The sequence below is a fragment of the Marmota flaviventris genome, chromosome 5 (assembly GCF_047511675.1).
Source record: "Marmota flaviventris isolate mMarFla1 chromosome 5, mMarFla1.hap1, whole genome shotgun sequence".
NCBI classification, from domain to species: domain Eukaryota; kingdom Metazoa; phylum Chordata; class Mammalia; order Rodentia; family Sciuridae; genus Marmota; species Marmota flaviventris.
In genome coordinates, this window is record NC_092502.1 from 29640378 (window position 1) to 29667612 (window position 27235).

The 27235-nt window shown below is 39.3% G+C and overlaps 1 protein-coding gene across 1 annotated transcript in view; it reads left to right on the forward strand.

Annotated features, from left to right (window-relative positions):
* The window catches only part of Cdc42se2 (CDC42 small effector 2), a 95014-nt gene extending 71130 nt beyond the window's left edge, over nucleotides 1–23884 (forward strand). The window contains exons 4-6 of the mRNA XM_027954782.2: nucleotides 16075–16176; nucleotides 20633–20748; nucleotides 21246–23884. Coding sequence (XP_027810583.1) covers nucleotides 16075–16176; nucleotides 20633–20731 — 201 coding nt within the window. The 3' untranslated portion in view covers nucleotides 20732–20748; nucleotides 21246–23884. The remainder of the gene's footprint in view (nucleotides 1–16074; nucleotides 16177–20632; nucleotides 20749–21245) is intronic.
* The last annotated feature ends 3351 nt before the right edge of the window (nucleotides 23885–27235 follow it).

The following is a 27235-nucleotide window of genomic DNA, read 5'->3' on the forward strand; positions in this document are numbered from 1 at the left end:
CTCTACTCCTTTATATTGTCTAAGAGTTGCCCTGTGACATAATATATGATCTATTTTTGAGAAGGATCCATGTGCTGCTGAGAAAAAAGTGTAACTGCTTGATGTTGGGTGGTATATTCTATATATGTCAATTAAGTCTAGGTTATTAATTGTGTTATTGAGTTCTATAGTTTCCTTATTCAACTTTTGTTTGGAAGATCTGTCCAGTGGCGAGAGAGGTGTGTTGAAGTCTCCCATGATTATTGTATGGTGGTCTTTTAGACTCTTGAACTTGAGAAGAGTTTGTTTGATGAACATAGCTGCACCATTGTTTGGGGCATATATATTTATGATTGTTATGTCTTGTTGGTGTATGGTTCCCTTGAGCAGTATGTAGTGTCCCTCTTTATCCCTTTTGATTAACTCTGGCTTGAAATCTATTTTATTTGATATGATTATGGACACTCCTGCTTGTTTCCGAAGTCCATATGAGTGATATGAGTTTTCCCAACCTTTCACCTTCAGCCTGTGTATGTCTTTTCCTATCAAATGCGTCTCCTGTAGGCAGCATATTGTTGGGTCTTGTTTTGTGATCCATTCTACTAGCCTGTGTCTCTTAATTGGTGAGTTTAAGCCATTAACATTTAGGGTTATTATTGAGATATGTGTTGTTCTTCCAGCCATATTTGTTTATTTCTGTTACTAAACATGGTTTGTTTTCCTCTTTGATTATTCCCCCCCCCCTTTACTGTCCTACCTCCCACTGTTGGTTTTCATTGTTATTTTCCATTTCTTCTTCCTGTAATGTTTTGCCGAGGATGTTTTGAAGAGATGGTTTTCTAGCTGCAAATTCTTTAAACTTTTGTTTATTGTGGAAGGTTTTAATTTTATCTTCCATCCTGAAGCTTAATTTCGCTGGATACACAATTCTTGGTTGGAACCCATTTTCTTTCAGTGTTTGAAATATGTTATTCCAGGATCTTCTAGCTTTCAGATTCTGTGTTGAAAGATCAGCTGTTATCCTGATTGGCTTACCCCTAAATGTAATCTGCTTCCTTTCTCTTGTAGCTTTTAAAATTCTCTCCTTATTCTGTATGTTGGGCCTCTTCATTATAATGTGTCTAGATGTGGATCTCTTATGATTTTGCACATTCGGCATCCTGTAGGCTTCTAGGATTTGGGATTCTGTCTCATTCTTCAAGTCTGGGAAGTTTTCTCGTATTATTTCATTGAATAGACTGCTCATTCCTTTGGTTTGGAGTTCTGTACCTTCCTGTATCCCAATGACTCTTAAGTTTGGTCTCTTAATGTTATCCCATATTTCTTGGATGTTCTGCTCATGGTTTTTTAACAGTCTTGCTGAGCTGTCTATGTTCTTTTCCAGTTGAAATACTTTGTCTTCATTGTCTGATGTTCTATCTTCTAAGTGTTCTACTCTGCTGGTAGTATTCTCCATTGAGTTTTTAAGTTGGTTTATTGCTTCCTGCATTTCTAGGATTTCTGTTTGTTTGTTTTTTATAACCTCTATCTCCCTGTATAGTTGATCCTTTGCTTCCTGGATTTGTTTGCGTAATTCATTGTCGAAGTGATCTTTCATTGTCTGATTTTGCTATCTAATGTCTTCCTTGATACTCCAGATCATCTGAAGCATGTATATCCTGAATTCTTTATCTGACATTCCATCTGCTGCAGCTGTTACCTCTTCTAAAGTTGAGTTGACCTGCATTTCTTGTGGTCCTTTCTTTCCTTGTCTTTTCATACTGCTTGCGTTTCTTTCTGCTCGGTGAAACTGTTGTGTTTTTGCAATGTTTTTTTCTCCTATATATTTATATTGCTCTTGTATAGTTGAAAAGTCTCCCTTGCAGGGTCGGGCGGCGGTCTGCCTACCTTGCAGGCGCGGGCGGCGGCTCTGCCCTGCCCCTCCTACCACGCCTGCGGACCGCTGGGCCTGATCTGCAGGTTGGTCGCAGGTCTGCTCACCCTGCGGGCACGGGTGGCGGTTCTGCTCCGCCCCCACTCCAATTGGGGTCACGTGACCACCACACCGGCGGGGCCTGATCCGGGCGCGGGCGAAGGCTCTGCTCTGCCCCTACTCCAGTTGGGGTGACGTGTGTACCACGCTGGCAGGCCGCTGGGCCTGACCCGCCAGTCTGTCGCAGGTCTGCTTACCTTGCAGGCACGGGCGGCGGCTCTGCCCTGCCCCTCCTACCACGCCCGTGTACCACTGGGTTGCGGGTCTGCCCACCTTGCGGGCGCGGGTGGCGGCTCCGCTCCTCCCCCTCTCCAATTGGGATCACGTGATCACCACGCTGGCGAGCTGCTGGGCCTGCTCCGGGCGCTGGCGGCGTCCCGGCTCCTCCCCTCTGGCTCGACGACAAATCGAGAGAGACTTGGGTGTCTGTACCTCACCCTCCCTACCAGAAGACCAACTGTTTGTGTCGCCGCTGGTATTGATGAAGTTCTCTCCTCCGCCGCTTTTTGATGACATCAGATCTCTGCCATGTTGGTATCCTATGCGAATGGCAGCATTTCGTTCCCTTTGCCGGGTAACCAAAGCAACGGGTGAGTCCTGACCGGCCCTCAGCAGGACCCGGACCGAGAAGCAGTTTCCGCGGGCTCTTTAGCCCTGGGCCAGAGCAGTTCCGGGAGCCGGAACTCGGCCGCTCCGTGCTCGGTGTATGCTCTGATAAGAGCAGGCTCCAAGAAGCACTCAGGCACTGAGCCTGAGTAATCTGTCTGCAAGCCGCAGGCGAATGGCAGCCTGAAATTACCTATTCTATGGCTGAATGAGCTGCGGTCAGTCGAAAACAGGGATGGTGACGTCAGCTCTCCAAGATGGTGGCCGCTGGCCTCCTCTGTGGTCTGACCGGTGTGGAGAACCGAAATGGACCGCTTCCTTCCCCCGTCTCGAACCCAGAATTCAGCACTGAGTACGGTGCTTGCACGGCTGGCAGAAACTGCAGCGCTGTATCCCTGCGCCACTATCTCCTCCTCGTTTCCCAGCGCGCGCTGCAGACTCTAGTCGCGGGGCGATTTGCTGAATAAGCAGTGTTACCCTCCGTGCGACAAATCTCTCGCGTTTGAGTCCCCGTAGCCAATCCTTGTGCGATGGAAATCCTTCCTCCAGGTTCCGGAGCACCCCACTATTGCTGGAAATTCCTAACAAGATAGCCTTTAGCCGTCCTGACTTGTCATACTCCCACACAGTGACGTGGCACACGGGGGCAATGCACTCCCCTCGCCGCCATCTTCTATTTATTTATTTTTATGTGGTGATGAGGATTGAACCCATGGCCTCATACATGCAAGGCAAGCGCTCTACCACTGAGCCACAACCCTAGCCCCTATTTCAGTATTTTTTGAAAGGTTGTTTTTGCTACTAAAATGTAAATTATCATTTGCCATTTTTATTGACCTTCTAAATTAAAATGCATTCATATGTAACAATGGGATGTATGACGTGGTTCCCATTTCCTCTTTTGTATTTTCTCTTCCTTGTTACTCTTTGATTTTGGCCTGTCTAGGTAGTAGTTTTGTGATGTCTTCACTAGGATTTTTTTTTTTTTTTTTTAAGATTTTTTAGTTGTAGATGGACACAATACTTTGATTTATTTATTTTTATGTGGTGCTGAGGATCAAACCCAGTGTCTGACACATGCTAGGCAGTCACTGTACCACTGAGCTATGTCCCCAGCCCCTTCACTGGGATCTTAATGTTGTAGAAGTACTTCTGTATGTCTCTGTCCTGTATGTATACATATGCATATATTAAAAAGTTAAGATATTGGAAATGGTATTACCTATCTGTTCATCATGTTTGTAGGATAAGTCTACAAAGAATCTCTTTGCCTTAAGAAAAAATATTATGAGATGCCATTTTCTTAACTACCTTAAGAGCAGATAAAATTAGTAAGAAACCTAAGACAGATAAATGTACTTTCAGTAGTATTTAGCTATGGAAAATGGTTTCAAAATGTAGATATGGAAAACCAAACAAGTTTTTTTCTCTTCATGTGAGGTCCAATTCTGTTGGCTTTGGTGTTCAGATATTGATTGGTATGATTTCCAGTGCCAGTACTTATTTGCTTTTGATCTTGAGGAAGTTAATTGAACCTCTGCAAATGGGAATAATCTTGCTTCTCTTACAGAATTCAATGTATTTTTTAATGTTTATTTTTTAGTTTTGGGTGGACACAATATCTTTATTTTATTTTTATGTGATGCGGAGGATTGAACCCAGTGCTTCACGCATGCTAGGCAAGCGCTCTACTCTGAGCCATAACCCCAGCCCCAAATTCAGTGTATTAAAGTGGGTAATGGATTAAAGTAAGATTAATTTATGTAAGTGCTTATTATATATATTTTTATGGATATTGAACTGATAAATTATAATTTCCTCTGATTTTAAATATATTTGTTGTTTTTTGTTTTTGATTTTATCTCCATTGGTTATTTCCCCTTCCCCCATTCCCCATTGGTTATTTTTAAGCACATTGTATTTGAAATGAGCAGGATCATCAGATTTGCAAAAGTTGGTCTCTTACCAGAAGTATTTTGTTTTGGTTTGGTTTGGTTGTCAATTGCCACAAAGAGAGATACAGTTGTCTCATGTAAAAGGATGTTGGGGTTGGGGGAAAATACACACACACACACACACACACACTCTCTCTCTCTCTCTCTCACTCTCCCTGCCCCCCCCGAAACCCCACTTTATATAACATTAGAATTTAAAAAAAAGGGGTCATAAACAGTAAAACCCACAAAAAAGAGAATGGCAAAAAGAGGTAACCATGGATAAGAGATAATAGAAACCAGTTAGACGGTAGAGTGGAATGGATTTAGCCGAGTACAGCCACAACCTCATTGTACAGAGGCACATATAGATCAGAAGCACGTCAGCACTCTGTCTGCCTTGTTCTTAGAACATCTATATGTTTTGAATCCCTCACACTGGCCTGCAGCAGGTCTGTCTTTGGGGAACAAATTGTTGGCTCTGCAGAAAAGACCTGCTGATATCTGCAGTTGTGGGTTCCGGTACCAAATGGCACCAGGGATTGAACCCAGGGGCACTTAACCACATCCCCAGTTTATTTAGAGACAGGGTCTTGCTGAATTGCTGAGGCTGGCTTTGAACTGGTGATCCTCCTGCCTCAGCCTCTCAAGCTGCTGATTACAGGAGTGCGCTGCTACACCTGGGTTCCTTAAGGAAAAATCGGCTCACCATCTGATTCTTCATTGAGCCCACCATTTAGTGCATACTGAGCCTCATTTGGATAGTCTCTAATGTCAGGCATGAGGAAAACTAGAAGAATTAACTGAATAAAAGAATCTGGAGGGAAATAGATAACATAGGGAACAGATAATAACTAAGAACAATATAAGACATGAATAGACTTTAGATGAGTATGATATTGGATCCACTAAACAAGAACAGTGTGGCTAAAAAGGAAAGGATTGAGAGAAAGAACAAATCAATAGCAAGAATCAGTGCATGGAGATAATATGAAAGCTGAAATTAAGAAGTCTGTGATAAAAATGTAAAGTAGTTTTTGTTCCAAAAAGTAAAATAGATACAGAAGTGGAAAGTAGAAGGGAAAAATTAAGAAAATTAGAATGACGTACCTAAGAAGTTCAAAATCTGTCTGATTAGCTCCAAAAAAGAAAAGCATTGAACAAGGAGAATAAATCATCAGATAGTAATATGGCAATGTTTCCAGGCACTTTTTAAAGCTATGAGTTTCTTGGCTGAAGGGCCTGCTGAATTCTTTTTTTAAAGCCATACCACCCAGTGTTATTTTTAGACCATCTGGACTAGTCATTTAACTACCTAACCAGTTACACCACAAGATATTTATGGACAATGTTGGAACAATTAATGATGGTTCCATAGAAAGTTAAGCAAAGAAGCAATTCCAACCCAAAACATAGTTCAAGAAATCAATTATAATATACTGCCTTACTCAATTGTGAATAATATTTACATAGAATTACTATAAACACTTCATTTTTCTTTCTCTGTTTTATATAGTAAATATTTGAGTGACTTACATGACTTTCTTTAAAACAGAATGAACATTTATTACAGTACAGTGAGTGGCGTGAAGGAAAGGCTCTCAGATTTGCGTTTAGATGTCTGAGAGGCCCTGGCAAGTGTGTATCCCCAGGTACTTTGTTTCGTGTGCCTGCGAAACAAGTGATCACAAGCTTAGTGGTTTAGATCATCATCTTACATCATATTTTTTTTGTGCATTATAAATGGTGTTTTACCAACCACTGAAATTAGTTGTCTTGTGCATAAAACACTGCAAACTTGTATATATAGTATACAGAAACAATTTTAGATGGACCCATAGTGACAGAAATTTCTAGTGTAAAGAAAAATGTATTTGAAATGTATTTGAAAAGCCATTTCAAATTATTGTTTTTTGGTTTTTTTTTGTTGTTGTTGTTGTTGTTTTACCTACTTTGGACTTCAGTTTTCATTCTTGGAATATGTGACTTAAACCAAATACTAATTTTAAGTAGAAGAGAAAAAAGAACCCTTTGTTTACTTCACATTTCTCCTGAGAAATGAGAACAGCTGGTTTCTTCAGTTTTGCTTTTAGTAATTTTGTTTCTGAAAAGATCACTATAGATTTGCCTAGAGATTCCTTTTAAAAACCAATTTTGGGACCTCTTGCAAACTTCTCATCTGTTACAAGCTGCAGAATTTATATGGAGTTGGAAAAGGTCGATTATCTACTAAACTCCAAAGGGTAAAATAGAGTACTCACTTAGATTTGGATTTTAAACTTATTACCATAACCCGCCTATTTACTTATAAATATTTCCAGCGTGAAATATCTTTCCATTCTGTGCTTTTTTAAAAAAATTATCACCTGAGGGCTGCTGCTGGGATTTCAGAGTAAGAAAGCTCTGTAAGCCAGAGAGGTAGAATTATTTATTTTTTCCACAAAAAAATATAGTATAAGGGGCTAGGGCTGGGGCTCAGCGGTAGACTTGCCTGGCATGTGTAAAGCACTGGGTTCGATTCTCAGCACTGCATATAAATAAATAAAATAAAGGCCTATCAACAACTAAAAATATATGTATATATTAAATTTATATAAAGAAAGCTTATTAGCAAGTTTATTCTGAGGTTTTGATGTAAATATGAAAAGTTAGCATTCCGAGTAAGCTACTCAAGTTTTTATGGAGCAGATTTTTTTTCAATCTCTGCAGTATATTACATGTTTCTCTTGCATTTGTCTGTTAACATTAATCAGGAATTTTTTTTATTATAGTCTTTGAAATCAGACTTCCACTTGGAGTTTACCAGGTCTCATTACCACCCAGGGAAAGGCAGGGTCTGGCTTCTTTAACATCTGTGTCCAGGGCACTGTTGACTTTCACTCTTGATTCTTTGCTCATTGGCTTCTTTCCTTCTACAAGGAGATTTTTTTTTTTTCCTTCTTCTACTTCTTCATAGGAAACATGGTTTCCCTTAGCTCTGGGTTAACCATTCTAGTTTATGACCACAAAAAAGAGAAGGCTTCTTCCCACTTGAGCCTTTCCCAAGGAAGAATTCTAGCCCCAATTATGTCTTATGTGGTGATGATTGTGAGTGCCGTGGTTGGAGCCTATCTGAATCATATCGTTGGGGCTGGAAGAGCTTGGTTTCCCCTGAGAAAAAGAGGGAGGCTGCTTTCTCCAGGAGCAACACAGTATGCGGAAATAGTACGTGCCCATTGTAAAGATCTGAGGCTATTTATGCAAAAGAACAGAAATGAAATCTCAGTTGGTCATTTTGGTAAAAATATTATAGCTGCCTTAAATTTTTTTAGAAGTATAAAAATCCATTATTCATTGTAGGTCTGGAATTACCCTAAACTGTGTAGGTGTTAAAATTTTAGGTGCAAAAAAGAAGAAAAAGCTAGCTGGACATGGTGGTGCATGCCTGTAATCCCACCAACTGAGGAGAATCGCAACTTCAAGGCCAGCTTCAGCAATTTAGAAAGAGCCTGTCTCAAACTAAAAAAAAAAAAAAAGAAAGACTGGGAATGTGGTTAGGGGTAAAGTGCCCCTCGGTTCAATCCCTAGTACCCTCCCCATTTAAAAAAAAAAATCTAAAGAATATATTATCACAGATTTAAAATTAAGGATATATTCTCTAGACAACTCTTAGTAAACAATAATTTTGAATGTCAAAGACTTAAATCTCTTTGCCAAATACATTATTAACTTTGAAGCTCTTTCATATCCTATTGGTAGAACAAAGTGAAAAAGTCAGAGCTTGGAGACTTGTTGCTAGTTATATACCTTCAGCAGGGTTCCTGGGACCAGGCTGTGTAAGCTCTTAGCTATTTCCTTTTTTCTTTTTCTTTTCTAAGAATTTAACCTTTATTTATTTTTATTTTTTGTGTGATGCTGGGCATTGAATCTAGGTCCTTGTGCATGGGAGGCAGGCACTCTACCAAGTGAGCTATATATCCCCAGCCCTTAGCTGTTTCTTTTGATGTATGTGCCATATTAAGATAATTTGGAAATTGATATGAAAAATGATAAGCAAAGGGTAGAAGCTTCCTGTAAATCTTAAGTAGTCAATTTACTTTGAGTAATGTATTGGAACTTCATTTTGCTACTATTTACAAAGTATAACATAGTATAATCTACATTTTATCTCCAGAGCTGGTCTGACTCAGCAGTAAAGAGCACAGATGGGAGATGGGCTAGGCCACCACTGATGCTTGTAAATAGGGACATATCATTCAGGAATCTCTCTGTGTAATCATCAATTTTCAAATTGCATGGGAGTAAAACCATGAACCATGACTCACACTTGAAGTGTGTTGTGGAAAACTTGGTTAGGGCCAAAGGTAAGGAATGAAAATGGTAAGAAACAGATCATAGGAGGCAAGGAAGGTGTTGAAGTCAATTTCCTGTCTCCAGTCTATGAAATACAAATAGGTGCCCTATTTATTTATTTATTGACAAAAGTAATTTGATTTTTTAAAAATTGAGAACATTAGTAAACTAATGGTCACTGTATTTTTAATGAAAAGAATCATGTAACCTGATGACTTTTCAAATAATTAAAACATCAAAATTTGAAAACTTTATTCCAGGTCTACAACAGATGAACAAATGAAGACTTGAGTAAGGAATGGCCAGGAGATGTCAAGAGAGAGTTTGCCAGAGATCCCAGATTTAAAGGGAATATTAAAAATGCAATTCGAGATGCTATTGAATGATTCAGTTCATGTATTTAAAGTTCTTAGAACTGTTCCTAGTGTCTAGTCAGCACTCCTAAGTATTAATCATTGTTGTTTTAAAAATACTCAGCTGTTAGATTTGGGGCCAGTGTTGCTAAACCATTGAGCTGTCAGTTTCTTTTGGAATCTCATTAGACATTCCAGCCCCCTCCCCATACCTAGATCTAGAATTCTGCTACTGGAGCTCTCAGCACCAGTGTTTTAAAAACCTTCCAGGGATTTTGATGTACCCTATGGTTTGCAAATCACTGCTTTAGAGGTTCCATCTAATATGACAGTTAAAACAGTAGTGACAGTTGAAGCTCCTCTGTAGGGACAACAGTATTTCTGTGAATCAGAGAAAAACCAGCAGATAAATATTTTTTTAAGCAGAAATATAAACTTCATTAAAATTGGCATTACTAGGAATTGAATCCAGGGGCACTTTATCACTGAGTCATGTGTATTCTAATCTTGAAATTGTGAATTATCTTGAGCTTGTAGTTCATGGTTTCATATATACTTTGACTATCACTATGTTTTTCTCAAATTGGAAATATTCTCTGGCATCTCTGGATGTCCCCTGGGACACCTTGACATAGTTCGGAAGTTATGAACTTAATTTGATATAATTTACAGATGGGAGAATGAGTTACACAATTGACTTCTCTAGGTCAGAGTTGAGTCAGTAGCATATATAGTTTGTCCACATCAGCATAAATAATTGCCATTTTTTTTACCCTGACAGCACGAGCTTCTTTCCACTGCCCAGGTGGCACTATGTTTTATTCTTTCCCTCTGTCTTCTTCACCATCTCGGGCCATATCTGCCTGATGCTCACGAGGATCCTCAAGCTGGACCTCACTTGCTCTCCAGTGGTGTGTGTTTTGCTCATTAAGCTACCCAGAGAGTAGTCTTAGAGGAAGTTTTACCTTTTGAATGTTTTCTAGACTCTGCAAGTCATGCATATTCGTAAAATGTAAAGGGAAGCACAGGGTAAGCAAGATATCTTCTATTAGTATTTTGGAGGCAGACAGGAAGTAAGTAGTGGGTTACTTTAGAAATGTAAAACCTGGGCAGAAATGAGAACAAGATTAAGTTCTGGAAAAAAAATTAATTTTTAAAAGATTTTTTTTTTTAAAGATGAAGTTCTGATGGATGTTAGACATGGAATAATAAGTTTATGCCGGTGTCATACTGCTTTTACTAGTATACAATAAATAAGCTTTTATGTAAAGTTGTAAGAGTATCAGGAAAGCATGAGTAGAATCTTTTTTTTTTTTTAAACTTTTCTATTAGGAAAAACTTTTCTATTGGGAAAGTTATCAGACATACATGGAAGTAGAGAGAAGGGAGAATGGAGAAAAGTAAAGAGAAATACAGTACTCATCTAAAATCTAGTCAGTTTCTAAATTTCCCCCATTGTCCCATAAAGGTGGTTTTATAATTTCTCCCCCCTTTGGATTGAGGATTGAATCCAGGAGTGCCTTACCACTGAGCCACATCCCCAGCCCTTTTATTTTTCATTTTGAGACAGAGCCTTTGCTAAGTTGCTGAGCAAACTTGGTGAACCTCTTTTCTTGTCTCAGCCTCCCAAGTTGCTGGGATTATAGGTGTGGTGCCACTGCGCCTGGCAATAATGAGTTTATTGGTATATAATTACACAGAAATGTTATGGAAAGACATGTTGCCTAATCCCCTCTATACTAATACATGTTTGTGTACCTCTACTCCTTGACTGTTACAGAATAAAAGAATAACTTTATGTTTAAAGTTTTGCAATTATTCCAGTGGCTGGCAGTCTTAATAAAGTTCCCTATAATGAGAGAAGTGTGTTTCCAGGAAATTTGGTGATTCTTTGCTACTGACAATTTAACATAGAGCAGAGGGCACAGTTTGCATATTTCCTGTTTTTTGCAGAGGCCTGCCTCTGGAATTCCCCCGTTTGCCCACGATTTACATCTGTGTCTCTGTTGAATTTTTGATACTATTCCTTAAATGTCCACATTGTACCTGAAAAATACTGTATTTTAGGATATTTATACTTAGAATTTTTGTTTTGATTCAAGAATTGTGCTGGGGTCTGAAGAACACCTTGACCTTGGCTATCTTCTTCCCTTCTCTGGAGCCTTATAATGCAGAAAAATCCTTTATTTTTCTTCACCTTCAGGTCTTAATGTTCCTTTCCTTTTGGCCTTTTGTATTAAATCTTTTCACCTGTAGCTGTTGTGGAGTAGCCTTTTTGTTTTTTAATTTTTTTTTTTTTTTTTTAGTTGTAGATGGACACGGATACCTTATCTATCTATTTGTTCTTATGTGGTGCTGAGGATCCAACCCTCACTTATGCTAGGCAAGCACTCCACCACTGAGTCCCAGCCCCAGCCCTTGGAGATCGCCTTTTAAAACCATCTGATTGTGTCCTCAGCTTTAACTGTCTTTCAGTTACTTCCCATTCTTGGGAAGATAGAAACCTCAGTCCTGTATGCTGTATGCAGACCCAGAGTGATCTGAGTTCGTGCATGTTTCACCACTTTTGTTCTAGGACTCTCCACCCTTCCTATGCTCTAGTGATGCAGCCCTGTTCTAGAACAGCTGTGCTCCTTCCAGCTTGAGGGAAGGAGGGACTGGAAGCTTCTGCATACATATTCCAGATATGGGGGGTTGCTCTCAACTCAGTGAAGTCAAGTTGAAAAATATTCACTATTTTCTGATTTTTAAAGTGGCTATTGAGTAACGGGTCATTGTCATAATAAGAGCTGAAGTCTTCCCATCTTTTGCTTTTCAGTGTGAGAGTAAAGTTTTGAAACCTGTTTACTTGGCTGCTTTTGAACATCCTCCCTTGGGAATTGCAATGTGTGCTAGAGTGTGTGGTGGCCTGACCGGTATGCTCCAGCATCATCGTGCAGTAACTCAACTATGTGTGGCCATTGTAGCCTTCTGCCAAGTGCCAGACACACCCTTCCAGAGGAAATTCCGCAGATTCAGACCTGTCAGAGTTGCTTCTCTGCAGGTTCACAGGCAGGGGACGAGCTGGACTCCCAGTGGCCTGGAAGTAGGTCTGTTCTCTGCATTGTGCCAGTCCCTTGTTTAAGAGGGCCCTCTGGCTGAGCAGAGTGGCTCTGCACACCAGGAGCAGTTGCCTTTGTGAGTTTGATTTTAGGAAGCCTTAGGAGAAAACTAGTCCTGTAGACGGCAGTGTTTCATGGAACTTAACTGCTGTCCTTTCATTTCCACTGGAATCGACTTCTCTATTCTCACAGGAGTATGCCAAGAACTTAGCAAGCTCCTTCTCTGCTCTTCACTGAGGATCTTACTGGGGAGAAGAACCCAATAATTTGTCTGCCCAGATACTGAGAAAATTCATATTCTCAGATGGTGAAGATACATTTGGATGTGTCTGGACAAATGGCTTCCTAATGAGGCAAATTTAATGGAAACTTAATATCAAGAAGAAAAAAGCACACAACTAGTATTAGCACTTTCTTTTGCTATTTTAATCCTAAAAAAGAGAACTTAGTGTATTTCTTAAGGCTTATTTAAGGAATTATGTTTTATTATCCCAAACAAGACGAGTGTGCAGTGATCTATGTTGAGTAGGGTGAATGGAAATAGACAAACTCCAAATTAGGGAAAAGGTGAGAAATAGGGCATAAGAAACCAGTGTGTTGCCAGGGTGTAGCACCCCAGGTCAGATGATGGCTGTGGGCTGTCAAGTCTACTGTCAGGCTTTGTATGAGGCATTTCAAGGGCACCTGAAGCAGCAATATGCACATTAAAGATAGCAAAGAAATAGAAAACTTAAAAAAAAAAATAGACAGGGGGTCCTGGCCCTCTCTTAGCTTTCTGATATCATTTTATTTATTTATTTTATATATACATATATATTTTAGTTGTAGATTAATACAATACCTTTACTTTGTTTATTTGGTGCTAGGGATCGAACCCAGTACCTCACACATGCTAGGCAAGCGCTCTACCACTGAGCCACAACCCCAGCCCCCTGATATCATTTTAATCTGAAAGTTTTATGTGACCCTAAGGAGCAGGGTCCCAGAAGACAGAATGAATTTTTTACTAGTCCTTCTAAGGGACTAAGAAGTAACTGAACTTGGAGAAATTTAATTTGAAATTTGGAGAAATACAGAAAAAAGAGATTTTGTTTCCTAGTGTTACAGACAGTTCATATAGTAAAGCATTTTAAGCGGGAAAATTGAAAAACTTACATACAAATCCTCAAAGAGATTTTAAAAAAAAAAAGAGAGAGAATTTTAATATTTATTTTTTAGTTATTGGCGGACACAACATCTTTGTTTGTATGTGGTGCTGAGGATCGAACGCGGGCCGCACGCATGCCAGGCGAGCGCGCTACCGCTTGAGCCACATCTCCAGACCCTCAAAGAGATTTTTTAAAATATTCTAATAACATAACAAAGAGCTCTTGAAAAATAACCATTAAAGATAAAAGTTGTGCCAGGTACATTGGCACATGTCGGTAATCCCAGCAGTTTGGGAGGTTGAGGCAGGAGGATCACAAGGGTGAGGCCAGGCCTATTTCAAAACAAAAAGGTCTGGAGATGTAACTCAGAGGTAGACAGGCCCTGGGCTCAATCTTCAGTACTGCACATAACAAATAAATAATTTGTGTTGCTACTACTAAAAAAATTACTGATCTAGAACTGAGGTCAGCAAACTAATACATGCAGGTCAGTCTAAGCTCCTGCTGCTTATTACAGATGAATTTTGCTGGATCATAGCTGTATTCTTGTGTTTGTGTGTTATCTTAGCTGATTTCATCCTATAGTGGAAGAGTTGAGTCAGAGCAATGATGGAGTCTTCATTGACCTGCAAGCTTAAAATGTTTACCCTCTGGTCTTTAAGAAAAAGTTTGTGGATTCCTGAGGGGATCAAGTTATTTTCCAAAACAAATTATAAAGAGAAAAGAAACTAGGATAATTACACACACACACACGTAAGACAGAACACATGGAACAAAAAAGAAATGTAATGGCATAAAACTCAAAAGATTCAGAAAATGTGTATTCAAATAGAGATGGGCCACCATGTGCTATGCAGAATTACTGGAAGTAAACCCAACAAACTTGAAGATGTCACAATATCATTGCTGAACTCTGAGGAGAAAAATAAATATTTCAGAGGAAAAGCGTCAAGCTTCTTTGGGGCTTCTAATAATAAAAACTAGAGGACAGTAAACAGCACATAATAGCTTCTACAATTAATGTGTGAACTCTCTCCACTTCTGTGAGTTTGTAGACAATCATGTTCTGACCCAAAGGAGCTATTACATGGGACTGTCTTGATGAAATTTTAGAATTATTAGGATCCTGCTTACATTTCAATAAGATGTGGACGTGAAAATACTGTGTTCAACAGCAGCCTAACCTAGTATGTTAGTAACTTACCTTAGTGTTGAGGCAAGCTGCAGTCTTGCAAACATTATACTCTTGGAAGTCAGTTGGGGTAAGTGGTGACCAGCTGTGCCAGCAAGCCCCTCCCAATTAGAGTGCGGTATCTGAGGCATCAAGGAAAGCTTGGAACTGATCTAAGAGAACCATCTCTAGAAAGATAGCTGGTCAGTGAAACACAGCAGCAGGATAAGAAAATGTCTCTAATGAGAGAGTGAGTGGGGATGTTGGTGGGAGGAAGGACAGCAATTGGAGGCTGTTCACAGAGAAACAAGGTCGAGAACCCTGTAAGAAGTGGTTGTCAACAGTTAACGACAGTCATTAAACCCCAGCCTCATTGAGTTTCCTTCTGGGCCAGAACAGACCAGAAAACTGAATGGACTGCCTCCCAACCCCAAGACAGCTGAATGACACAATCATTTTAGTGGGGAAAGGTAGCTGGGCATAATCTCTAATAGCCATCAAAGTTTTGTTTGTGATGAAAGCTAGGAAATTAAGTTTAAAGTCAGTGTTGTGTGCAATTCATGTATTCTTTGCTAACAGTAATGGTGACTGATGAAAATTTTACATTTTGTCACATTTTTTAAAAATGTATTTTAAACTGATACTTTAAAAATGTAAAAATTGAGCATGTTGATGGGGTAACAGTTAATGTTGGATACATGTATACATTGCCTGATGTTTAATCAGATTAAATATTTATCTCCTCAAATTTCTATCATTCCTTTATGGTGAAATCTTTCAAAATCCTTTCTTCTACCTGTGCTAGGTATGGAACCCAGGGCAGCAGGCATGCCAGGCAAGCATGAGTTCACCCCCAGCCCTCTTCGAGCTTTTTGATCTCATTTTTTTAAAGAATCAAATTTAAAGCCAGGTACAGTGGCGCATGCCTGTAAAAACAGCAGCTTGGAAGCCTGAGACAGGAGGATCGTGAGTTCAGAGCCATCCTCTGTAATTTAACAAGGCCCTAAGCAACTCCACAAGACACTGACTCTAAATAAAATATAAAAAAGGGCTGGGGATGTGACTCAGTGGTTAAGTGCCTCTTGGTTCAATCCTCAGTCCAAAAAAAAAAAGTGTTATGATTGGGGTTTTGGGCTGTTTTGAGATGCACTTCCCCCAATCTGTTTTACAGCTCCTGCACATTGCCCATCTGTCATGAAAAAAAGAAAACACGTAATGTAGTTATGGATGGAATGGCCCAAAGTTCAAAATAATAACCCATTATTTTGCTTTACGTGTGTGTGTGTGTGTGTGTGTGTGTGTGTGTACTAGGGATTTAATAAGAAGTAATTGTGGTCATCTAAGTTAGGTGTTTTTGTGTTGTAGAAAAATTTATGATATTACTAAGCAAAGTCATTTACCCATAGTCTAAGAATCTGTTGTAAGCTTCTTTTTAGTAAGATCATTTTCTCAATACATTGTTTCCCATATTGTTTTAGAAAAGACGACGACGGATTGACCGAAGCATGATTGGAGAGCCAACCAACTTCGTACACACTGCTCATGTAGGATCAGGAGACCTGTTCAGTGGGATGAATTCAGTAAGTATGTTGGTAGAATGTGCACACAGGGCCTTGGGACATGGTCATGTGATAGATTCATACCCTCCCCCCCCTTTTAGGGGATGGGTGGATGTAGATACTCAGAATTAAACCGAGGAACACTTTACCACTAAGCAACATCTCCACATTCTCTTTATTTTTTGAGACAGGATCTCACTAAGTTGCCTGGCCTCAAGCTTGCAGTCCGTCTGCCTCAGCCTCCTGAGTCGTGGATCATAGCCATGTACCACCATCATGCCTGGCCTTATTCTTCAGTTTTGTTTTTTTTCTTTTGGGTACCAGGGACTGAACTCAGGGGAACTCGACTGAGCCACATCCCCAGCCCTTTTTGTATTTTATTAGAGACAGGACTCAATGAGTTGCTTAGCACCTCACTAAATTGCTGAAGCTGGGTTTGAACTTGTGATCCTCCTGCTTTCACCTCCCAAGCTGCTGGTATTTCAGGCACGCACCACTGCGCCTGGCCTTATTCTTCAGAAAAAAACAGAATGCAGGGACAGTACCAAATGAGGGTTGTTATCAGGCTCAGCCTTCCCTAAGTCTAAGGCCCTCTTTTTCCTGTGTCTAAAGTAAACAGGAGGGCTGGGGATGTGGCTCAAGCGGTAGTGCGCTCGCCTGGCATGCGTGCGGCCCGGGTTCGATCCTCAGCACCACATACAAATAAAGATGTTGTGTCTGCCGAAAACTAAATAAATAAATAAATATTTAAAAATTCTCTCTCTCTCCCTCCCTCTCTCACTCTCTCTTAAAAAAATAAATTATAAATAAGTATTTTAAAAAAATAAAAATAAAGTAAACAGGAGTCTAGGTGATTTCTGAGTGTTCAGATTGAAAGTCAGAAAGACTTTTATAAAATCAGAATTATGATTCATCGTATTCTGACTGACTGGACAGCACTAACAAAAGACTTAACCAAAGAACAGGGACTTTTACAATAGGTGGATGGGTATCCTGGATACAGCAGACCTTTTTGTGACTTCAGTTACTAGGTAAGCAAAGGAATGACATTTGTAGCTTCCTGAAAAGGAAGTAACTTGTTTGTTTTAAATCTGTAGGAAAAGTACTTTGTTTCACTTTACTGCTTTTATAGAAATGTAAGTGTGTCAGTATTGCTGTCAAAAGTGTCAGTGGGGGCCTGGGGATACAGCTCAGTTGGTAGAGTGCTTGCCTCACATGCACATAGGCTGGGTTCTATCCCCAGCACCAAAAAAAAAAAAAAAAAAAAGAACAAAAGTGTCAATGGCTTTGTTTCCTGGATTGACATATTGACATGGAGTTTAAAAAAAAAAAAAACACCATGGAGCGAAAACCTATTACTTTGATTAATATGGTTATTTTTTAAAAAAAATTTATTTTTTAGTTGTAGTTGGACACAATACCTTTGTTTTATTTGTTTATTTTTATGTGGTGCTGAGGTTCGAACCCAGGGCCTCGCATGTGCCAGGCAAGTGCTCTACCGCTGAGCCACAACCCCAACCCTAATATGGTTACTAATATATAATTATGTATCCATGTGTATAGAATGAGTGATTTTAGATTTATTATATGAGGGCTGAGAATTTATCTCAGTTGCTAGAGTGCTTGCCTAGCATTCACAAGGCCCTGAGTTCAATCCCCAGCACCGCCACCAAAAAAAATAAAAATAAAAATAAAAGATTTTTGGGCTGGGGATACAGCTCATTTGGTAGAGTACTTGCCTTACATGTACAAGGCCCTGGTTTAATCCCCAGCACCAAAAAAAAGAAAAAAGAAGATTTATTACATGATGAATCTTAATTCTTAATTTATTATCAACAGATGTCTTCTTAGCTACATCAGACTTTTAAAAAAATCTAACTATAAACTGGGGATGATTGTGCCCACCTGTAATCCTAGTGGCTCAGGGGGAATAGGATCCCAAGTTCAAAGGCAGCCTCAGCAACTTAGTGAGACCTCGACTCAAAAAATACAAAGGGCTGAGGATGTAGTTCAGTGGTTAAACACCCCTGGGTTCAATCCCTGGTACCCACCCCCCAATATAACTATAGGAGGAATTAAATTTTAGTTTATGATATTTTGTTAACCTTATAAATCTTGCCTCTGCACATTTCAGAATTTTCTTTAAGATTTCTTTGAGTGAAAATTATGTTATAGATACACAACTCTTCTGCTTGCCATAAACTTAGGTAGAATTTTAGGATTATACTGTGGGGGCTAGATATCCATCTTCTTAGCCCAAGGTGGACATCAGCTATTGCCCAGGTTTTACCTACAGGGTCAGATCACTGGGATTTCCCTTTTTCTTTTCTTAACATATATTAACGGACAATTTAGTAGATTTCACTATGATATTTCTATACATGCACAAAATCTTACATTAACATATCACCTTTCCTTCTGTGCTTTTTCTCTGGGACTTTTTATCAAGTGTGTCAACTCTTTAGAACCAAATTTGTCTTCCAAAGGCTTTTTGTAGTCATCTGTGAGTTTGTCGTCACCAAAGTAATGCCACCTCCACAGAACATTGAGTTCTTGTGGTCAGGAAGATAAGTCAGCCAGTCAGTTTCTTAAAAGTATCAGTTGATAGTTCTTAAAATAAAACATTTTTAAAAAGGACTGGAGATGTGACTCAGTGGTAAAGTACCCCTGCATTCAATCCTTGGTACCAAAAAATAAATTTAAAAAATAAAGTAAAATATAAAATACAATTACACAACACATCACACATAAAACATATAACATAAAGTTTAAAATAGGACTAGAGGGTTTTGTTTATACTTTTACCTAAATTTGCTATTTGAATAATGTGAATACAGATACTGCAGTATTACCTTATTATGTGGTATCATTAGAGTAATATATTCAAATTAGTAAAAGTTTTCCAGATCAATAAAAATGCATCCATTTAGGGCTGGGGTTGTGGGTCAGTGGTAGAGTGCATGCCTAGCACATTCAGGGTCCTGGGTTTGAACCTCAGCACCACATAAAAATAAATAAAACAAAGGTATTGTTTCCAACTAAAAAATAAATATTAAAAAAATATATTCATTTAACACAGAGTTTATTATTTAAATCCTTTGGATCTAAACAAGCTGTGCCTTTTATATATTACTATTCTCTTCTATTAACATATCTAAACCTTACTCCAAAAACAGTTCAGGAAAGTCTTTCTTAAACATAATAAATTCAGGATCATGCTTTATGTTACAGTAAGTGCTCAGGAAGCACTTAGTAAATAGGTTAATGAAGAACAGTGGCCCTGTTTCCTCCCCTTCCCCTAGATCTTGGCAGTGGGAAGGGCCCTTTGAGCTGATTTCATGATGCTTGATGAGACTGTGTTTTGACCCTTCACTGCATGGCTATCGCCTTCAAATCTTATTGTTGAGTTTTTTCTTCCAGTAGCCTGACCTGGTTTTCTAATTCTCTGCTTCCAAAATATTTCTGATTTATATGAATGAAAATGATATAAACTAGCCAGATATGGTGGTGCACATGCTTGTAATCTCAGCTACTTTGGAGACTGAAGTAGGACAATGTTAAGTTTAAGGCCAACCTGAGGAACTAAGAAAAATGGGGGCAGGGACTGAGGATGTAGCTCAGTGGTAGAGTACCACTGGGTTTCATTCATCCCCAGTACCACCAAAATAAATAAATAAATAAAAGTGCTTCACAGTTTGCAAAAGACAGTGTGTGTGTGTGTGTGTGTGTGTGTGTGTGTGTGTGTGTTGCAACAAAGTAAGAAAATATTCCTGTGTTTGTATATTTTAGTTTATGATATTTTGTTAGCTCCATTCAAAACCAGATGCAGTCCAAGGGAGGGTATGGAGGTGGTATGTCTACCAATATGCAGTCTATCAGAAAATAGCCTTGTAATGTGATTAGGAGAGATTATGATCTTAACCACTGTATAGATATGAAGCCATATATTCTAAGAAGATAAATAGTTTGTCCAGTTACAAGATTAATAAATAAACTTATCTTTGAATTCCTAGATTCTCTGTCAGACTATATTAAGACCATACATTTTGCACATAGACTTGAAGATTTATCTCTGGCTGATCCAGTTTCATTCATGCTTATTTTCTTGCTTCTGGTCTAAGAAGTGGTCATGTATCTGAGGTGTCTTCAAGTGAAGAAACTACTTTTTAAATGTTATCAAGCACCTTGTGCATTACCAAGCTGACATTTCTTTAAAAGTTATTTAAACTGGGAAATAGAGAAAGTAAAGTGGAAGAAGTTGTCACAAAAAAAAAAAAAAAAAAAAAAAGTCAATTATAAGCCTCACCATTTGTCCTTATAATCAGAAGAAATTTAAGTTCACCAGAAAAAAATTTTTTTTCCCTCTATAAAAGTGTCCTTCTGACAAAAGCAGCCCAGCTAACATGTTGGGAAAACAATGGTTTCATTGTTGCACTGGACACCTGGTTTCTTACTTCTGTCTTATTTTGTCTCGTAGGTTAGCTCCATTCAGAACCAGATGCAGTCCAAGGGAGGGTACGGAGGCGGTATGTCTGCCAATGTGCAGATGCAGCTTGTGGACACGAAGGCGGGATAGCCCTGGGTCCTTCCCCAGTGAGTACTCAAGAGTTGGGGGGCCACAGGCCAACGTGGCAACAATAGCCTTTCTTTAAGCCTCGGGTTAAAAATATGGGTCTTGTTCTTTTATTATTTTTCTTTAACTGCAAACTTAGAAAAGCAAAAATAATTTCTTCAGCTAAAAGTTTAAAGGGACGGGCATAGGCAGTTACTGTATTTTGAATATAAGTTTTGGGTGTTGTTTTCCTTATGAAGAATTTTAAATGCTTTAAAACATCTAGTTGGGGAGGAAGCTTTTGCCTGAGATTCTGGTGACAAGATGCTATTTCTTGTGTCCTTACACAAAAATGAAACTGTCATTTTGAATATTGATACTGTAGGTATCATGATAATCTCATGAGTAGTACAGTAATCTTATATTTAACTTAATTGTGAATCGTTCATAAGCTTTCAAATTAAAAAGACTATGACGACTAAGAAGGGTGAACCTTGAAAATATAAAAATAATTTGAATTTTTCTTTTGGTTTTATAGGTCATTGTGAATTTCTATATTTTTCTGTCTACTATAATTTTTTTTGTCTTGTGATTGCATTTATTTTATTTTTAATTACAAAAAAGAAGTGCGATGGCATCTTATTCACCCTCTGTGATTACTCCAGTGAGATATTGCTGTTCTGCTCTGAAGAAGATACTGTCAAGCGGATCCTGCCTTTTCTCCGCTGGCGTGCATGCCTTTGGACTCGTGGACTGAGTTCTTTGGATTGTAGCTGAATTTTCAACGTTTAATCATTGTGGATCTGATCTTAGCATGATTTTTATTTGTTTGTTTTCGTGAATGCTAGCACCATTTTGTAATTTTTTCCATTGTAGACATTTTCTTTCCACCTCCAACCCCCTCTGCCTTATGATTTCACTGGTAAACAAAGATCTGCTATTGCTAACTTGTCACTATGTGTGTATATTTTGGAAGATGTGAGACACACAAGCACAATGGTCATTTTTATTTGTTTGAAACTTCAGCAGAATAGGTCTCTGCATGCTTTATGGAGTTGCTTTGATGGGAGCCCACGGGATGCCAGAGTTAACGTTTCCTTGCTGCCATGGGCTAATGATACTGCTGCTATTAGATGGCGTTCAGCTGTGGCACCAAGTCACATCAGTTTCACAGAAAAAAAAGATAACTTCGTAGCTTATTTTAGAAGTATGACTTTTTGGCCTATTTGATTAGAATTGCAATAAGAAAAACTTACATTCATAAGGCATTCTTTCTGTTGTAAATGTTTGGTATATTTATTTTGAGAGCAAGGCCCTGCGGTTTTGAGGAGGGGTAGGTCTGCATCTGGATGCTGGAACAGAGCTCTCATCCAGTCTGAGTGAGCTGCTCCATCCCATTAGCTGTTCATTCTTTGTGCACTTGTTTTCATTTCATATTTAATATTTTGGCATCCAGTTGTTTCTGCTAGCAGCATGTTGAACTTACGGCCTGTGCTACTAATAGCAGACCACCAGAGTCATTGGACTTTCTGTGTTCTGCATATTTTGGGGGCCTTGGGTGTTGCCAAGAGCAACACACTGACCTGGTGGAGTCACTGCTGATGAAGGCAGCCTATATGGTGGCTTTTTATGGTATTGGTAAGAAGCCTTTGCTCAGGTTCCAAAATGTGTTTATCTTTTATAAATTGTGTATTTCAAATATTTCCTCTTCCCAATTATAGCAGTGGCAGTGGTTTGTGTTATTAGAATGTTTAAATCCTATGTCCAATTTAGGCTGAACTACCTTGGTAGGATTAATATTTCATGCAGCAGAAGGGGGCTTAATTAAAAACTCAGCTGTAAGGAATTATTCCACTGCACAGAGGAACGGTTACCACTTTCTTTTCTGACTTCATTTATCCCTTTTCCCTCACCTTGGTCCCAGGTTCTTGTGAAACAGGTAACTAAAGACATGTTAGATTTATGTAGGCAAAACAACATGAAAGCATGTCTCCCCTAATTGTTCTAAATTTAATTTCCCAATAGAGTAGGATACCAGAGTGCTTGATTCTTGTATTTTGCAATTTTGAGCCTTCTTAGGTGTCAGTCTTAAGCACAGCATCTGTTGAGGTTTCATTAGTGAAGATCAAATTCTGGAACTTGCTTGGGTCCCACTGTCATTTTCCTCAGAGTCAGGTTCCTGCCAGGAACACTGCTGTGGCCAAGCCCTGTAAGATGGATTGTAATATTTTGGCATTATCAGCATGGATTCATTTTAGCTTTTAAAATTAGTAGTTAACTCCTAGAATGATGCAGGGAGCCACTGTCCCTTTTATCCAACTCATGATTTGATTTTATTCTTTTCTATTGCTCTCTTTTCTTGCTCCAAAACCAGTGAGCATTGGAATCTATCTCCAGGGTAAGCCAAAGGCTGGGCTCATCAGCCTCTAACTGTCCTACAGCTGCCGCTGACCTCACAGGCACAGTAATTACACTGTACACAAGAGCACGTGCCAGGAGTGCCTGGGAAGGTGCCAATAAAATCAAGAAATAAAAGTTACAAAGATATTAACTTTGGACATAAATATTTTATGGAGGCTTAGAATATTTAGAGGAGTGAGGCGACATTCCCACCTGCGTTAATGGGATTTGAAGCCTTGGGAGGTCATTTGTTCTCCTTAGCAACATCTCATTTTTAAACTGAAGTTAGTTAAATAAATAGGATTTTTGTACTCCAAATTCATTATGCTGTTAATACTTGGCTGAAATATATGCTAACAGCTGTTAAGAGAAACCAAATGAAGATTTGATCACGTGCGTCTTGTTAGCAGTGATCTGCATTCTGTAGAATCGTAGGCGTGAAGCGGTGCCAAGAAGCAGAGTGAGGATGCCGACTGCAGGGACCTGGGCACAGCATTCCGAGGGCAGCATAGTCAGTGGGCCGGAGAGCCCTTTGTGAGTACACGAGCCTTCACTGTCATTAAATTATAGCAGTTTCATTATAGAGAATAAGTTTGCCTTGATTTTGTTTAAGATAACTTCTGCTCAGCACCCAGAAGATAAAATTGACATATTTTTATAATATAAGCATACTTTTTTTGTACATTGTGTTCATTCTTAAATAAAGTGAGTTCAGTGTTGGCTTGTAGATAATAAAAAGAAAGTATTGATTTTTGATTCAATAAATGTTTTCTTTCACTCCTGATTTTTCCATTTCATTCCAGGAATTGTTGGACACTTAGGACACCTTTCTAGCATTCTTGTGTTTTCAGTGGTATAACTCGTATGCAAAAACAGTTCATCACTTTTTGCTTCAAAAGAGGATTTAAAATTGTCTGTAGTTGTGATTTTTAACTTCAAACTTTACTATATAATTTAACCTATGCCTACTCAGAATGAAACTTAGGACTTCATATCTCTCTCTCTCTCTCTCTCTCTCTCTATATATATATATATATATATATATATATATATATATTTTAATGTAAGATGGAATGAAAGTTTTTTGCCAGAGGTAGGTTAAAAGCAGAAATAATGTGGGGCATGTTGGCCCACCCCATAATCTTCCTGCTTTCTGTGGAGTAGAACTGAGGTTCTATCATACCGTCCCCCCACCCCCCAGGGTTTAATTGCCAGTCAGCCACATCTGATTTTTTAAAAAGGTATTCAAAAGAAGTATTTTTGTAGGGTTTAAATAACTTAAAATGAAATCAGGAATTTTATTCCTCATGCTGCCATGTTTCAGGTACTAATAGCATCATGTGGCTATCGCCACCATATCACCAAGTTATAGAACACTGTCACTACAGAATGTTAGGGAGTTACAGAGTTGCTTCCTAGAATAGCTTAAGACAGTGTTTCCCATAGGGGTGGCGACTCCCCAGGGAACAGCTGGCAATGTCAGGAGATCCTGATTTGGTTGCCACAACTTGAGAGTGAGACAGTGAATCTGGTGGTGGAAACCATGAGGTGGCTGAGTGGCCTGCGAGGCACAGGACAGCGCCTGCAGTGTGGGGCCACAGCTTAGCCCTGCTTTAGGGCCACATGGAGTTGCATGGGGATGGGTGCACAGGCTGCTGAGGTACTTCAGTGGCTGGACACTAAGGACAGGCCAGTCAGGTCATCTTTATCATGAGAACTGCCACACACATTTTGAAAATAGAGATTGCAATAAGGAAAATATTAGGAAAGAGTAATTTTTTTTTCTTTTTTAGTTTTTATGACTTGTCAAAATGAAGTTCTTCCTGGTGCAGAGGTGCACTCCTGTCATCCTAGCTATATCCCCAGCAACTTGGGAGGCTGAGATAGGAGATTGCAAGTTCAAGGCCAGCCCTGACAATTTAGTGAGACCTCTGTCTCAAAAAATTAAAGGGCTGGGGTATACCTCAGTGGTAAAGTGCCCCTGGGTTCAATCCTCTGTACCCTGTCCCTGAAAAAAAAAAAAAGTTCTTTACAAAATAACATTTTGACATTCTAATATTCAGACCTCTATCCCAATTATGAAGAAATTATCTGAAGAAATTGTTGCTGGTATATCAAGCACTTTTTAAAAAATTTATATTTTAGTTGTAGGTTTGCACAATATCTTTATTTTACATTTATGTGGTGCTGAGGATCTAACCCAGTGCCTCACGCACGCTAGGCGAGCGCTCTACCTCTGAGCCACAACCCCAGCCCCAAGCACTTTGTTTTTTAAAAGACATGCATAACATGTTAAGGAGAGGGCACATAATCACAAAAGCGTATCCAGAAAAAATAGTGTCAGACAGCCCGCAATTTCTTGAAACTTAAAAAAAACTCAAAAAAAAAGGTGATACAAAAAGGAATTTATTCCCTCTGCTTAAAGTACACTGTTAGCAAACCTGGGAGCCATTTATTGTCTCCAACCAGAATGGGCCAGAATTGAAACCATTAAATGACTTGACTCAATCTCTTCCTATTTTGGCATTCTAGCATTTGGTTTTTACAATGTTCTCCAGATAAGGTTTGTTGTTATTGTTTGTTTTAAATACTTTCTCCAAGGTACATGCACCCTAGGCTCCCCTTGCCCTCTGCCCTCGTGTTCTGCATGCCCGCCATCTGTTAGTTTTCCAGCTGGTCTGCCTTTGATGCCCAGCAAAAGGGATCCTTTCATTTAGAGAAGTCGTCCTTCCCTGAGTAAGAAGGTTTGAGTGTCTGCCTTGGGGCTTTCTAGCAAGTGCTGAAAGAATGATGATCTTGATATTGAACAAACTGTTTTTGCTCTCAGCAAAATGAATATTAGCAGAAAAGCCAAAGCAGTGTTGTGTTCTGGATCCAGACATCCAAAAGGAAATTGAGGCTGGGGTTGTGGCTCAGTGGTAGAGCGCCTGTCTGGCTTGTGTGAGGCTCTGGGTTCTATCCAGAAACTAAATAAATCAAGGTATTGTGTCTGTCCATCTACAACTAAAATAAAAATAAAGTTATCAGACTTCTATTAAAAAATTCATAGGTGGTAAATAGAAGTTATTCACCAGAGATAGATTAAAAAGTAGAAATAAGGTGGGGAGCCAGGTATCCTCTCCCAAAAAATCATTAGTACAATTCAAAGAATCAAGGTATGAAGTATGCCTGCATTATTTAGAATTGAGGTAACTCTCAAGACGCATTGGTTGTTAAGAGGCTATCCTTAGGCAGTGGGAAAGATGCTTGGGATGTGAATAAAAAGACAGTTTTCAATTCATGCCTTTCTATGGTGTTTGAATTTCATTCTCTTTATTTTACCAATTTCATAATGTCAACAAAATTCTTATCATCATTATTGTTATTTTGGTACTGGGGATTGAACCCAAGGATTCTTTACCACTGAGCTACATCCCCAGTCCTTTATTTATTTATTTTTGGAGGCAGGGTGTTGCGATGCTGAGGCTGGCCTGCAACTTGTGATCCTCCTGCCTCAGCCTCCTGAGTTGCTGGGTTGGACATTAAATTTTATACAAGAAACAAGAGACAGGTGACGTCAGCAAGATAGATGGTAGATAGGAAGCTCTAGGCCCTCACTGCCCCATGAAGAAACGGAATAAACAACATTCAGATCAAAATAGCTTTGTGAAAACTCAAAAATCAAGCAGCAGCAACCAAGATAATACCTCATCAAGAAACAGCCACACTCAAAAAGTCTAGGAATTTCATGGCATGTTGCTTCCCTGTGCACCATCCTCCCCTGAAGCAGTGTGGGGAAACCCAATTCTGTTTCTACCTTGAGACTCCTGGAATAAAGGGAAACTTGCTTGTAACTCAGGCTTGTCCAGGGCTACCAGAGGGACTGGTTTCTGTCTTGCTGGTTCAACGATGGGAACACTGGCACAGCTGGATGTGAGGTGAGTGTTCGCACTAGAGCACAGGTCGCCTGCAGGTCTTGGGTGCATGGGGCAGTAAGTAGGTGACAGGCAGAAGAAAAGGTGACACCAGACAGCACAATACAGTACAAGTAAATAACCATGAGGACACACGCAGTTCCAGGGAAAGTGCATGACCAGAAGAGGAAGGGGGGGGGGGGACATAAGCCTTGACTAGGCTGAGTTATTACTG